Here is a 16,270-nt window from a genome sequence, read left to right as displayed (position 1 = left end):
TCATCACGGTGGCTAGGAGATGTTAACTACCACGCCTGGTGTACAGGAGGTCGTGGGTTCGATCCCGACCCTGACGCCTGCTGCTACTGTATATTTGGAGTTTGCGTGTCTCTCTCTCATCATCATCACTGTGGCTAGGATATGTTAACTACCTCGCCTAGTGTACAGGAGGTCGTGGGTTCGAACCTGACCCTGACGCCTGCTGCTGCTGTATATTTGGAGTTTGCGTGTCTCTCTCTCATCATCATCACTGTGGCTAGGAGATGTTAACTACCTCGCCTGGTGTACAGGAGGTTCGTGGGTTCGATCCCGACCCTGACGCCTGCTGCTGTATATTTGGAGTTTGCGTCTCTCTCTCTCTCCCCGTGGTCGCGTGGATATTTTCTCTCTGGGTCCTCCCGTTTTTCCCTCCACATTTAGAAACATCCGTGTAGATTACTGAGATTAGTTGGCTGATATAAATTTCCTACGTGCAAAGCAACTTCGTTGACCTATCATTTGTGGCAAGGTCGCTTCTGAAAATTAAGCTATCAGCTCGGTGGGCCTTGCCTGGTAAGATAAATAATAATAATTTAGTTGTATTTGTGCATATCTTTAAGTTATTTATTTACCTTTCTGCACTTTGCACTCCTACCGTGTTTTAGTAACTGTTGTTGTTGTAACGCTCTGACCCGGTGCCCCTACTTGGACATCTGCCCATCAAAGAGCTTCATAGCTCATCGGATTCTTCCAGCAAAAGTCAAATATCCTCAGTGCGGTTCTGACCCGCGGTGTCATTGAGCATGGCGGAGGGAAACGTAACCCCCGTGGAGACGGAGCGATTAAATCGGATCGCGTGCGTCTTTGCTGCCCACCGGATGTATCGTAACATCCGCAGAGCTGCGAGGACTTGTGTACAACTTGGACCGGGGGGGGGTAAGGCATTAATCCAGCAGTGTATCGACCGTGGCTGTTACGAACCCCTTCAGAGAGAGACAACCAGGGCATGAACCCAATAACTCGGGAGTACTGGCTGTGGTACTTGTGTCTGACATGGCCATTATGAAACCTCCTACAAGCGAGAGACGTTCGCACTCCACACAACAGCCCCCCCCCCCCCCCCACTACAATGCACGCGAGTGCGTGGGGGCTCACTCGCAGCATTTGCACGCCCAGCTTGTGAATGTTAACAGCGATGGAAACTCACATAAAGGTTCATTTACCCCCCCCCCCCCCCCACCATCTCTCTCTCTCTCACAAACCTTGTCCGTGGCCTTTCCCAGACGTGGGTTGTTTAGTTCTTTTCATTTTCACCCTCCCTCCCCCCTCTCTCCTCACTCTACCCTATCATCTTAAAAAAAATTGAGATGTAATATTGTTTTGTTACCAGTCTAAAGCTCGTTCAATTCGTCCGCACGCCCGCCCGCCTCTGCCACCCTTTCTCCATAAAGTGGCTTCAAACGCACGCGGCCCTCGCCCCTCCGCCCCGTGTCGGTTGTTTAATTCCACAGCCATCGCAGGATTCGAAGCCGGATGATCGCACGGCACTTGCCGACTTCTGTGTAGCCCAGGAGGTGTGGAGGGGGGGGGGGGTGACCACGTGGGGGGGGAGGGGGGTGACCACGGGGGGGGGGGGGGATGGGGGTGACGGACTCTGCTGGGCCGATGAAGTTGAGCGGGCTTGGTTCTAAATCTGAAATTAAGTCGCCCCAGCCGTGATCACTTACAGCCGAGGTTCTCGGTTCTAGCGAGATGAGTGACTCACAGAGGGACGCTTAGACTCACGCAGAGAGACCCTTAGACTCACACAGAGACCCTTAGACTCACACAGAGACTCATAGACTCACGTAGAGACCCATAGACTCACCTAGAGACCCGTACACTCACACAGAGACCCATAGACTCACACAGAGACCCTTGGACTCACACAGAGACCCATAGACTCACGTAGAGACCCATAGACTCACCTAGAGACCCGTAGACTCACACAGACCCAAAGACTCACACAGAGACCCGTGGACTCACACAGAGACCCGTGGACTCACACAGAGACCCACAGACTCACACAGAGACCCACAGGCTCACACAGAGACCCACAGGCTCACACAGAGACCCACAGACTCACACAGAGACCCACAGACTCACACAGAGACCCACAGGCTCACACAGAGACCCATATGTATGTAGACTTGAGCAGGCGTCATCTGGTCCAACCCATGTGAGACTAGGCTCTAAAGAAAGCTGTCTCGGGTGTGGACCAATCAACTTCAAGGACAGTGCATACATTATCAGAGTTGTGTTTTTTGTTTGCATTATGGCTGCAGGTATTGTGGTCGATGCAAACATGACTCCTTGTCAAAAAGGTGGTGTCAGTTTTGTTGCCAGATAGAAGGGTAAACAACAATGATCAAATCCGATGAGTTGTAAAGCTCCTTTTTGTTTTGCACGGATGTCCAGTCGCGGCACAGGGTAACAACAAACAACACAACAACACGGACACGATAGCCGTCATCAACTTATTCAAACTGCAGGCGGAATCCGATGAGTTGTAAAGCTCTTTTTTTAACAAGTGCGCAGTAGGGGCACGGCGTGAGAACGCTTCAACAACAAAGAACACAAAAACACGGTCGCGTAGCGCGAGGGACAAGAAAATGTTCAACAAAAACACGATGGGAATAACAACTAGAAACGTGACGTCACATGAAAATGCGCAATTTTAAATAAATATAGGATTGTTATAACAACACTCCTACAACATCAGAGTGCAGCGCCACACGAAATACGCACTACAATGACAATAGTTTAAAGCGATTTGAAGCGTGTTTTATTTTCAAAATGTAAATATTTTTTTGGGTGGGGGGGTACAGAGCTTTGTGACGTCATATTTGAGGGGGGGGGGGGGTCTGACTTTTGTGACGCCGTGTGACGAGGAGGGAGGGGGGGGGTCAAAAATGGTCCAAAATCGCGTGACGTCATTTATGGACGGCCCCCAGTACAACACAGAGGGGCGTTGGGTTTTCGGTGTTTTTGTGGGAAGGGTTTTTTTTGTTGTTGTTACTCAAATAGTTTCACAACTCTCTCTCCCCCTGGACGCACGCATGCAACAAAAAATGCCACCGTACAGGTGAAGGTTTTTATTTACATCTTTTTTACTTTTGGGGCAAGTGCTGTCCGCGTGGAGCAATGCCTCGTGAAGGCTGGAACGGCACACGAAGGCTGGGTGGGGGTGGGCGGGTCAGATCCATTCACGGCCGCCTTTGTCTCGAGAGTGTCGGCCGTGAGCGGGAAATCGAACCCGTGTCTCCGGGTTCATAGCGCAGCGCGCTAACCACTACACTACCCCTACACACAAATACAACAAAGATCCCCCATATAGCCTTAACAGACTGTAGGGGCAAGTGCTGTTAGCGAGCACCTATGAAGGCCGGAACGGTACACGAGGGGGTGGGTGGCCAGGTTCGTAGCGCTGCGAAGCACGCTCACCGCTGCGCCACCGCTCCCTCCGCGCACTCAACGTCACCGGAACCTTCGAAACGAAATCACGCGAAACCTTTTCGAAGGGACACAAAAGGGCCGATTCGTTTCCCTCTCCTCGGTGGCGTCACTCGGCCCCCGCGTCCGTCGTTACCCTCGTGACGCACGGCGTCAGTCCGCGGTCTGTGTCCATTGCGGAGGGAGGAGGGGAGGGAGGGGGGGAGGTGAGGGAGGGGGGGAGGTGAGGGAGGGGGGAGGTGAGGGAGGGGAGGAGGTGAGGGAGGGGGTGAGGTGAGGTAGGGGGGGAGGTGAGGTAGGGGGGGAGGTGAGGGAGGGGGGGAGGTGAGGGAGGGGGTGAGGTGAGGGAGGGGGTGAGGTGAGGGAGGGGGGGAGGTGAGGGAGGGGGGGAGGTGAGAGAGGGGGGGGAGGTGAGGGAGGGGGGGAGGGATGGAGGGGAGTGAGGGAGGGATGGAGGAAGGGGAGGGAGGGGAGGGAGGGAGGGGAGGGATGGGAGGAGTAGGAGGAGGAGGGAGGAGGAGGGAGGAGGGAGGGTGGGAGGGTGGGAGGGGAGGGATGGAGGGGAGGGAGCGGTGGCGCAGTGGTTAGCGCACTGCCCTGCCGGGTTGGCTTCACCCACGGTCCCAATGAAGTCCGACGCGGCGCCCCGAGTTCCACTCCCCTCTCGTGGCCAACATCGGTGAGCGATATCCAAAACCCGATTCTAGGTCTCCCCTAGGTCGACTCGGCCACAGATGAGTTCCTGGTGCGGTGTGTGAACATCGCCACTAGGGAGACAAAGGCGGCCGGGTGTGGTGCTGGCCACCCACCCCCTCGTGTGCACTGCCGGCCTTCATAGGTGCTCGCTAACCGCACTTGCCCAAAGAGTCTGCTGAGGCTATACGGGAGGAGGGGGGGGGGGGTCCTTTGTCTTCATTGCTGGAAGTGATGATGATGATGACACTATCACTGCTAATGATGATTATCATCATCATAATAATGTCGTGACGTGTATGTACCAGCACTTGCCCCAACAATCTGTCGAAGCATATACGGGGGGAACTTTTGTCTTTGCGCGCGTTGTAAAGAAATACATTTGCAATCTCGACGACGATTTAACAATCGCACGGCTCCAGTGGCTTCCGAATATGGCGAGGAAAAGCTTTGCCGACGGCCGCAGAGGCGCAAATGACGACGACCACGATGATTATACTGATCATGACGATGATTACGATCATCATCATCATCATCACAGTGGCGATCACGTGTTCGAGGCTTATACGCGGGGCGGGGTGCGGATCTTTCTCATTGTGACGTCGCTGCTGCTGCTGCTTCTGCTGGATCATGTGCACGAGTTGGAGAGGGGGGGGGGGAGTTCGCGGAGTGCGATACGAGACGGGGTTTGTGGTCCGGTTACGTCACCGCTAGGATACGGGGGGTGGCGGTGGAGGGGGGGGGAGAGGGGGGGGAGTCTCCGGGTGACACTGCCACAGAGCAACAGGCGGGAACGCAATTTGTGACTACAGCCACCACCATCACTACCATCACTACCACCACCACTACCACCACCACTACCACCACTACCACTACCACCGCCACCACCACCACCATCACCACCACCACCACCACTACCACCACTACCACCACCACCATCACCACCACCATCACCACCATCACTACCACCACCACTACAGCCACCACCACCACCACTACCACCACCACTACCATCACTACACCCACCACGATCACTACCATCACTACAGCCACCACCACTACCACTACCGCCACCACTACCACCACCGCTACTACCACCACCACCACTACCACCACCACTACCACCACCACTACCATCACTACACCCACCACGACCACTACTATCACTACAGCCACCACCACCGCTACCACCACCACCACCGCGAGAACATTAAAGCGCCGTCTCTTGTACTCCCCACGCATTGTGAGTGGCGGGGGGGCATTGCCTCAGCGAGCCGCCCCACGCCAGAGCAAGAGGTGAGTCTCAACTTGTTGTTATTCATTGTCACTGTCTTCTTGTTATTCTATTTACAATGTCTTCTTGTTATTCTATTTACAACGTCTTCTTGTTATTCATTGTCAATGTCTTCTTGTTATTTCATTTCGAACCCGGGCGAACCTCCCCGCCGAGTTCGCGAAAGTGACGATTATCCGAAACGGTCGCGTGGCCTCCCCTAGGTCGACTCGGCCTCAAACGCGTACCCGGGTGCGGTGTGTAAAACCATTGGTAGTGGGGAGACAAAGGCGGCCGGGCGTGGTGCTGGCCACCCACCCCGCTCGTGAGCCGTGCCGGCCTTCACAGGTGCTGCTCGCGAACAGGCAGCAGCACTTGCCCCAACAGTCTGGTGAAGGCTACACGGGGGATCTTTGTCAGTGTGGTGCGTGCGTGCTGGGCAGCGTGTGACACGCCGGGCGATGTTTGCTCACCCTGCACCTTGAACTCCGCTGTCGTTCGAGCGTGGTATGGGGAGCGGTGGCGCAGCGGTTAGCGCACTTGCGCTCCGAGCCCGAGTTCCATCCTCCGCTCACGTTCACCAACGCCGGTGACGATTATCCGAACCGGTCCTGGGCCTCCCCTAGGTCGGCTCGGCCTCAAATGAGTACGTTACGTGGAGCGACCGGGCCTTCATACGCTACCAGCACTTGTCCCAATAGCGTGTTGAAGGCTATTGGGGTGAGGGGGGTCTTTGTCTTTGTGTGGACGTGGATCTGGCCACCCCCCCCCCCCCCGCGTGCCGTGCCGGGCGTCATGAGTGGTGCTGCTACTCACTCACAGCACTTGGCCCCAGCAAGTCTCTTGGAGGCTACACGGGGCATCTTTATCTTTGTGCGTCGCCAGTGAAACCCGCGCACGCGACTTGGTTCGTCTCTCCGCGTGGCACTAAAGACGCCGGCGTTGCGTAAAGGCCCAGGTGTCGCACTGGGTGGGCATTCCACATTCCTATGGCGGGGATATGCCTGCCCGTGACGTGCGTTCCAGACCCGATGTCAAGGGGTGAAGTCGAGGCGATTCGAGAGCTTGCGTGATCTCCTCCACCCATCGCCGGCTCTCTTGGAATGATACTTTTACCGTGCTCGAGATGAGTTTCAGATTCAAAAAAATATTGGGTGTTTCAAGGAAGCATTCGTGTCTCTGTGTGAGTCTATGGCTTTCTATGTGAGTCTAAGGGTATATGTGGGGGTATGTGTCTCTATGTGAGTCCATGGGTCTCTGTGTGAGTCTAAGGGTCTCTTTGTGAGTCTAAGGGTCTCTTTGCGAGTCTATGGGTCTCTTTGCGAGTCTATGGGTCTCTCTGTAAGTCTAAGGGTCTCTGTGTGAGTCTGTGGGTATATGTGTGAGTCCATGGGTCTCTATGGAAGTCTATGGGTCTCTGTGTGAGTCTATGGGTCTCTCTGTAAGTCTAAGGGTCTCTATGGGAGTCTATGGGTCTCTGTGTGAGTCTATGGGTCTCTGTGTGAGTCTATGGGTCTCTGTGTGAGTCTATGGGTCTCTGTGTGAGTCTATGGGTCTCTGTGTGAGTCTATGGGTCTCTGTGTGAGTCTATGGGTCTCTGTGTGAGTCTAAGGGTCTCTATGGAAGTCTATGGGTGTCTGTGTGAGTATTAAGAGCTGATGCTGGGAGGGGGGGAGGTCGCGGCGGGGCGAGCGCGACAACCGCAGCACCGCCACCACCACCGCCGCCGCCGCCGCCGCCGCTTTCATTTCTAAAAATAGTTCCAACAACAACCAGAAGAGACAATCGCGCACGCACGAGACTGTGCAGTGACGCAAAGCGCACAGACACCCTCCCCCCCCCCACTTCCACCCCCCACTTCCACCCACATCCACCCCCCCCCACTTCCACCCACATCCACCCCCCCACTTCCACCCACATCCACGCCCCCCCCCCACTCCCACCCACATCCACCCCCCACTTCCACTCACATCCACCCCCCCCCCACTTCCACCCACATCCACCCCCCCCCACTTCCACCCACATCCACCCCCCCCCCACTCCCACCCACATCCACCCCCCCACTTCCACCCACATCCACCCCCCCCCCACTTCCACCCACATCCACCCCCCCACTTCCACCCACATCCACCCCCCCCCCACTTCCACCCACATCCACCCCCCCACTTCCACCCACATCCACCCCCCCCCCACTCCCACCCACATCCACCCCCCACTTCCACTCACATCCACCCCCCCCCACTTCCACCCACATCCACATCCACCCACCCCTCCCCACATCCACTCACCCCCCCACTTCCACTCACATCCACCCCCCACATCCACCCCCCCCCCCCACATTCAGCAACCCCCACATCCACCCCCCACATCCAGCAACCCCCACATCCACCCACCAACCCACCCACCAACCCACCAACATCCACCCACCAACATCCACCCATCCACCAACCCACCCACATCCACCCACAAACCAACCCACATCCACCCACATCCCCCCACATCCACCCACCCACCAACCCACCCACGTCCACCCACCCACCAACTCGCGAGCTCGTCGCTTGCGGTACCAAGGGCGATTCGTTCGCTCTCATTCTCTATCACCCATCCCAGGCAGAGGAAGGAAGCTGTCCGTAATTAACCCCGGAGGACTGACGCGAGCGAGCGAGCGAGCGAGAGAGGAAGAGAGGAAGAGAGGTAGGGAGGTAGGGAGGGGGGGAGGCTGCACGAACTCCTCTGAAGTTCATCCCAGCCTCGTTTGCTGTCAAATGTTGCTCGTCAACGGAGCCCCCCCCCCACTCCCCCCACACCCCCCCTTTGCGGAGGCAGCGTTGACCCAATTTGAAAAAGGAGCCCCCCCCCCCTCCTCGGTTTTGCGAGCGGTGACCCCACTGCTCTCACCAACTCTGTTCAAGGACGTGTCCACGATGTGGGGGGGCAGGGGCGCCCCCCCTCCCCCACCCCCACCCTCGCTACCCCCCCTGCCCCCACCCCACATCTCCCCCCCCCGCCCCAACCCCCCCCCCCCCCTCTCGTCAGCTGTTTTCACAATTGGTGGATGGTATTTTCAGCGATTGGCACGATATTATTGGTGATCAGAGGTTTGTTTTTGTTTGTTGTTTTTGTTGTTGGGTTAGATCGCGTAACTGTGCTTGTCACGTGAACATCACGTGCCGGTCAGCTGCCACTCCAGCGCACGTTCCGCTGGCGTATTGAAACATTCATGGCAAGTCGCCTGATGAAGCTGGTTGTAATCGCCCGCGAGATGCTGCGTGGAAACTTACCTGCCCTGTAACTCCGTAACGAGGCTCTGGGTCTTCTCGGCCACGGTGGAATATTTTTTTCAAACATATTGTGAAAGTCACACTGTGTGTGATTGACATTGGTGTTGAGTTGGGGTTTTTTTGTTAACTGCTAACGCAGCAGCAGCAGCATCAGCATCACACGACCCTCTGCTTAATTGAGCAATTACGATCTCCCCACGTTTGCTCAACTATAGCGGGTATCGAGTCCCATCGCGATGGTGAACAGCAGCAGCAGCACAGCCTACATTCGTACAGAGACGGAAGCCGTCCCGACATTTAAGTGAGATGCTAAACACCCCCTCCCCTCCCGCCCCGAAAAATCCTAAGTACAGGATGTTTTAAAAAGATGGACCCAATTTCAAAGCAGTATATTTTCACGATGGCAACATGTTACAATTACACAAAAAGTTACGAACGGTTTAATGAGTCATCAAGTTTTACTAACCATTCAATACATGCTCTATGTGCCCTCCACCTGCTGTACGGACAACATCGAGACGAAAGTTGAATTCGTCCCAAACGCCTCTCAAAGTGTCGTCTCCTTCCACTGAAGTCACCGCTGCCGTGATTCTGTTTTAGAGGTCATCCAGATTAGTCGCTAATGGTGGCACAAAAACACCGCGCTCTTTGACGTATCCCCACGAGAAAAAGTCGCAGGGTGCATGTGATGTCTGGGGGTCTTGGGGGCCAAGAATATAGCGCCAAGTCTTGGGGTCACGTACGACCTATCCAACGTTGAGGCAGCGCGTCTTGCGAATGACTGAGGCTAGGGGCTGTTTGTGTGCTGGTAGATGCATCTCGCGGTTATCATTTGAAACTCTATGCCCCGCCCTCTCTATGCCCCTCCCTCTCTATGCCCCGCCCTTTCAAGTGGTAAGAGTTTCGTTCATGGGCGGTTCGTGGTTGCAGAGATATAGCGATTTTAAATCGGGTCCATCTTGAAACACCCGGTATTATTTGTTTCAATTTACAATCATTATCCGAAACTCAGCCCCTACTAATGCGCCCGGTGTACAGGAGGTCGTGGGTTTGATCCCGGCCCTGGTGCATGCACGGGTGGAATTTGCGTCTCTCTCCCCGGGTGGTCGCGTGGACTTGTGAACCGATCCTGGGCCTCCCCTAGGTCGACTCCGAGCGAGTGAGAGCAAGGGAACGAGTTGGTGAGAGTGAGAGAGTGGCCATCACGGTGGCCAGATGTTAACTACCTCGCCTGGTACGCAGCAGGTCGGAGGCTCAATCCCGACCTTGACGCCTGCTGCTGCATATTTTGAGTTTGCGTGTCTCTTCCCGTTGTTGCTTGGACTTTTCTCCGGGACCTACCGGCTTTTCCCTCCGCATGTAGAATCGACTATCACGCCTTTAAGAATAGTTGGCTGCCGTAAATTTCCACGCGATCACGACGTAGTTCGGGTGGGCATTACCGGCGACCTCTGGTGCTGCTGCTGCTGCTGGCCACTGTGACAGGACCATGAACACGTGCAATTACACGCGTTCAGAGCATCCGGCTGCTGCTAGAAATGTCCACGTGATGATGATGATGCTGCTAAGCCCACTTCGTTGAGCATTCATTTGTGATGACCAGGTCGCTTCTGGGAAAAGGAGAGCTGTATATACGTCAGTGGGACTTACCTGGCTTAAATTAAAACAATTGCTAACTTTAAATAGTTTAATCACTAGGTCGTTTTCCTTCCGTAATCTGATTACTGCAATGAATCACCCGGATTCCCAATTCTACCCCCACTTCCACCCCTACCTCCACCCCCACCCCCAACTCCACTCCCACCCCCGCCTCCACCCCTACCCCCACCTCAACCTCCACCTCCACCCACAACTCCACCTCCACCTTCACCTCCACCCCCACCCCGACCCCCACCTCCACCCCGACCCCCACCTCCACCCCAACCCCCACCTCCACCTCCACTCCCACCCCCACCTCCACCCCAACCCCTACCTCCACCCCCAACTCCACCTTCACCCCCACCCCCACCCCCACCCCCCACCTACACCCCCCACCCCCCACCTACACCCCCCACCCCCCACCCTCACCCAGACCCCCGACACCCCCACCCCCACTGAATTTGAACCTTCCGTTGACCGCGTGAGTTTGTCAGCCTTCCGAGAGATAGAGAGCGGAGGGGGCGTTTGAGGGTAATGACCGCGGCCGTGGGCAGGCAGGCGGACAGGCAGGCAGGCAGGCGGGCAGGCGGGTTTATTCCGGTCCACCCAGGTTCCTGGCTCGCAATGACCTGCTCGGCTTGCCCTCTGCAAACACGCAAGTCCATCGGCTCGTTTGCACTGTGAAAGAAAACTTAACTTGGAACTTTTATTTTTATTTCACCGAGTAAGGCCCCCCAACTGAGCTACACAGCTCTTTATTCAGAAGCGACCTGGCCACCAATGACAGCTCAACGAAGCGGGCTCATCATCATCATCACGTGGAAATGTATAGCAGTCGCCAAATACTCGAATCGTGATTTTAAATGTGGAGGACCCGGAGAAAAGTCCGCGCGACCACGGGGAGAACATGCGAATTCCAAACATACATGCGACTCTAATCTATTTTAATATATTTATATTTTAGCAGGTAAGGCTCCAATGATCTCTATCGCTTTTTTTTTCAGAAGCCACCTGGCAATCACAGATGATAGCCCAACGAAGTGGCTTATCGCGTGGAAATTGTTGATTCTGAATGTGGAGGAAAAAACACGTGAGAATAATTCCTGTATAGCAGGCGAGGTAATCAACGTCTCGCCACCGTGATGATTATGAGAATGAGACACGCAAACTACAAATACACAGCAGCAGGCGTCAAGGTTGGGATCGAACCCACGACCTCCTGCATACCCGGCGAGGTAGTTAACATCTCCTAGCCACCGTGCCCACCCCTAGGTCCAGTTTGAGGGGTGGGATAATACATGCGAAACGAAATACATAAATAAATAGATCTACACCCGGCCTGTCCGACAATGCAAACCAGACGCTGAATGTCGAAACCGGGTCCCCAAAGCTGCTTGGTTTTTTGCTCGTGTTGAACCCAACGCTGCTGAAATATTTCACACCCAGAAGTCCACGCGCGCGCGCACGTGTGTGTGTGGCTGATGCGATGTGTAGAGGATACACTTGGGATGTTTACGCAGAAACGCGTCGCCTGATTGTCTGCTTGTTCGATGTTCAGGGCTAGCGGGGAACAAAGCAGAGTGAAATAAAATAATTTGAATACATATGCAAACTTTTTCCGATTTTAAATTGTACAAAGTACATGGCAATAAATTTCGATTTAAAGCTTTCGTGACTGCAGGGATTCATCTTCTTGGTTCTTTCGGAAAAGTCACGTAGAAGGAAAATAATAAAATAATAAAAATAAAACATAATAAAATAATATAATGTTTTATTTTTATTATTTTATTATTTTCCTTCTACGTGACTTTACCGAAAGAACCAAGAAGATACATGGCAATAGTGTCATCATATCGTTACTCCATCATCATCAACATCATCGTCGTAAACATCATCAGCAGCAGCAGCATCATCGTCATCATCATCATCGGCCATGATCTATCCACTGTTGCATGAAGCCCTCTTAGAGACGCTGTCATCACCCCACGCAGTCTCGTTGGACAATATCACCGTGGAAATTCTGGCGTTGATTCTTATCATTCTGGCATCATCGTTGTTATTATTATTATTGTTATCGCGTTGTTATCATCTTCTCGCGCCTCACAATCTCCTCCTGAAACGCACGGCCAAGTGCTGGCGTGCTCGAGAGATAACGATGGCATCCCGGCAACGTTGGGCGACCGCTGGAATGTGGTTGGCCCAACACTTGGTGCCCAAAGTTCCACGTTTGGTGCGATGCGAGTTGGTGACGGGAGCGAGCGAGCGTGTGTAGCGGTGAGCGCGCTGCGCTACAAACCCACCCGAGTTCGATTCCCGCTCGCGGCCACCACCAACACCACCAAGTGACGATTGTCTGAACCTGTCTTGGGACTCCCCTAGGTCGCCTCAGCCTCAAATGACTACCTGGTGCGCTGCGTAAAAACATCGCCGCTACGGGGAGACAAAGGCGGCCGGGCGTGGTGCTGGCCACCCACCCCCTTGTGTGTCACAGTGCCGGCCTTCATAGGCGCTCGCTAACAGCACTTGCCCCAACAGTTTGCTGAGGCTATACGGGGGATCTTTGTCTTTGTAGAGGTTCACACGCTGCTACCACCACCACGTGACGATTGTCTGAACCTGTCCTGGGACTCCCTTAGGTCGACTCGGCCTCAAATGACTACCTGGTGCGGTGCGTAAAAACATCGCCGCTACGGCGAGACAAAGGCGGTCGGGCGTGGTGCTGGCCACCCACCCCCTCGTGTGCCGTGCCGGCCTTCATAGGCAAGCAGTGCTACTCGCTAACAGCACTTGCCCCAACAGTCTGTTTAAAAGCGAGACTGGGGTGGGAGGGTGAAGGCATGGCTGTTCAGAATCCACTTTGTACTCTGGGTGCTTGAATAATAATAATAATTTTTGTAAAAGGTTTCACGTTGGGGGGGAGGTATTTGTCATTGTAGATTGGCATGGGCAGGTGCGCACACAGTGGTTACGCGTCTAATGTGATAATTGGTTTGCCCGGTAGTGGATCGGGTAAGGCGGCGTTCATTGTTCCACCACCGCCCCCACCGCCACTCATCTCCCCTGCACCGCCCCCCCCCCCCCATGGAGTTGTTCATCCAGGGCCAGCAGTCTCGCGTGTCAAGAGGATTTGCGCTGTGTTGGTTCACCTGGAACGGCGTGAACGCACGCGGTGGCGGCGGCGGTGGTGATGGTGGTGGCGGTGGTGATGGTGGCGGCGGTGGGGATGGTGGCGGCGGTGGTGGTGGTAGAAGTGATGGTGCTGGTAGAAGTGATGGTGCTGGTAGAAGTGATGGTGCTGGTAGAAGTGATGGTGCTGGTAGAAGTGATGGTGCTGGTAGAAGTGATGGTGCTGGTAGAAGTGATGGTGCTGGTAGAAGTGATGGTGCTGGTAGAAGTGATGGTGCTGGTAGAAGTGATGGTGCTGGTAGAGGTGATGGTGCTGGTAGAGGTGATGGTGCTGGTAGAGGTGGTGGCGGTGGTGGTGGTGGTGGCGGCGGTGGTGGTGGTAGCGGTTAGCGGGCGCTTTGCTACGAACCCCGGCGAGCTGAGTGTGTGAACACCAGCGTTGGGAGACAAAGGCGGTCGGGCGTGGTGCTGGCCTCCCCCTACCCACTCTGTGTCCCGTGCCGGCCTTCATAGGCGCTGCTACTCACTAACACCACTTGCCCTCCAACAGGCGGTGGTGGTGGTGGCGGCGGTGGTAGCGGTAGCGGTGGTGCTGCTGATGCACTCCACGGTATCTCGAATACAGAATTAGACACCGCAGGCAGCTGACGATGCAGCGGCTGCTGCTCCCGCGATCCGGACACGTGGCACGGCCTCGGAGATGAACAATGCCGCCCCCCCCCCCCCGGTCCACACCACCCCGGTCGCCCCCCCACCGCCCCCCAAATCGCGTGTTACGTCTGTGTGCTCACAACAGTCGGTATGTTTGTGTTCATCGTAAAATTGCCGTATTACGAATTCTATGTACATGTGTGTCAAAGGCAAACGTGTATAAGCTCAATAGAGAGCAGTTTGTTTTCCATGGAAGTATTATTTTATACGTGTGTGTGTGTGTGTGTTTCTGTGTGTGTGTGTGTTTCTGTGTGTGTGTGATGGGGAGCGGTGGTGTAGCGGTTAGCGCGCTGCGCTACGAACCTGGCGACCCGGGTTCGATTCCCGCTGACGGCCAACACCGGTGACGATTATCAGAACCGGTTCTGGGCCTACTCTAGGTCGACTCAGCCTTAAATGAGTACCTGGTGCGATGTATAAACATCGGTACTAGGGAGACAAAGGCGGCCGGGCGTGGTGTTGGCCACCCACCCCCTCGTGTGCCGTGCCGGCTCGCTAACAGCACTTGCCCCTACAGTCTGTTAAGGCTACACGGGGGATCTTTGTCTTTGTGTGATGGGGAGCGGTGGTGTGGCGGTTAGCGCGCTGCAGCTACACGTGCTGCAGCTACACGTGCGGCAGCTACACGTGCGGCAGCTACACGTGCGGCAGCTACACGTGCGGCAGCTACACGTGCGGCAGCTACACGTGCGGCAGCTACACGTGCGGCAGCTACACGTGCGGCAGCTACACGTGCGGCAGCTACTTTTGCTTCTAGGATCATCCGGCACTGGCGCTAACCGTTGCGCCACCGCTCCGCCGTACGCGAACACACGCGTGCAGTGGAAAGCCGGGTAAGCCTCCGCACAGCAGTGGCGATGTTGGTATAGTTGTGTGCACACAACCCATGTGTCACGTGAATGAAATCCGGCTGAGCTGTCCAGCCCAGCTCTTGCACCTTTTGCAAATATAATCTAATGCCGTGTTCATACGGGGGGAGCGGGTGTGGTCGCGTGGAATTCTGTGCCCAGGTGCTCCGGTTTCCCCCCCACCCACCCATCCACATCAATTTAGAATCAGCATGCATTAAGATTATTTAAGATTATTTTTGCCGCTCTGAATTTCCTCACGGTAAGCCGCCTTTGTTGAGCTATCGCCTGTCGTCAGGTAGCTTCTGACAAGTAAGTTGCTACCTCGGTGGGGATCTCTGCCTTGGGTGGCATTGGGGTTTGGTGGCTTCGTGTGGAATTTTGTACGCGTGTGTGGGTCATTCGTCTACTACGCGATCGTGTTTTTGTGTTCCTTGTTGTTGTAGCGTTCTTACGCCTCTTCTTGGTTCTTTCGGTAAAGTCACGTAGAATGGAAACAATAAAAATATTAAAATAAAACATAATAAAATAATTCTCACGACGTTTCGGCCACAACGCAAGCAGCCGTCATGATGACGTCATGATGACGGCTGCTTGCGTTGTGGCCGAAACGTCGTGAGAATTATTTGATTATGTTTTATTTTATTATTGGTATTGTTTCCATTCTACGTGACTTTACCGAAAGAACACAGAAGATGAATCCCTACAGTCACGAAAGCTTGAAATCGTTCTTACGCCGTGCCCCTACTGCGCATCAGTGAAAAACAAGAGCTTCACATCTCATCGGATTCCGCTTGCAGTATGAATAAATTGATGGCGAGCGAGTAACATGTTACACAGAAAAAAACCTAAGAATATGTTACACGTGGACAAGCCCCTGATTACCCCCTTGCTCCTTCTCTCTCTCTCCCGGTCACCGGAGACTTCACATTCTCACACCTCCGTAATCACCGTCACCGTTCCGTTTCGCGACGGGCTTGGTGGCACTACGAACCATGAGCGCGGTGTGGCTGAGCGGGGTGATGTCTTGAAACGCACCAGGCCGCCCGTCCCCTGATCCCACAGCTCAGTGGGGACATTTGCACGGTAGGATGGGGATGAATCTTGATTTGAAGCTTTCGTGACTTGCAGGAATCCATACTCTTTGGTTCTTTCGGTAAAGTCACGTGTGTAGAAATAAAATAATAATGTAAAACAAATCACAAAGTTTCGATCGCAACACGAACAAA

The 16,270-nt window shown here is 54.6% G+C and overlaps 2 protein-coding genes across 5 annotated transcripts in view; both read left to right on the top strand.

The window, feature by feature from the left end:
* Positions 1-14,950, top strand: part of LOC133340668 (semaphorin-6D-like) — a 188,590-nt gene extending 173,640 nt beyond the window's left edge. Inside the window, exon 4 of the mRNA XM_061549093.1 lies at positions 14,785-14,950. Within this exon, the coding sequence (XP_061405077.1) occupies positions 14,785-14,950 (166 nt within the window). The remainder of the gene's footprint in view (positions 1-14,784) is intronic.
* LOC133343175 (semaphorin-6A-like) overlaps positions 1-16,270 on the top strand; it is a 160,027-nt gene that overhangs the window by 52,333 nt on the left and 91,424 nt on the right. The window contains exon 1 of one of the 4 annotated variants that reach the window (XM_061552720.1): positions 4,931-5,460. The exons of the other annotated variants lie outside the window; for them this stretch is intronic. The gene's annotated coding sequence lies outside the window, so the exon portion shown is untranslated. Of the gene's footprint in view, positions 1-4,930; positions 5,461-16,270 lie in introns of those variants that run through there. 4 annotated transcript variants of the gene reach the window in all.

The sequence above is a fragment of the Lethenteron reissneri genome, chromosome 1 (assembly GCF_015708825.2).
Source record: "Lethenteron reissneri isolate LAM-NWPU_2019-01 chromosome 1, ASM1570882v1, whole genome shotgun sequence".
Lineage (NCBI taxonomy): Eukaryota > Metazoa > Chordata > Hyperoartia > Petromyzontiformes > Petromyzontidae > Lethenteron > Lethenteron reissneri.
Note: the sequence above shows the minus strand (reverse complement) of the source record. Positions and strands in the feature narration are given on the sequence as shown.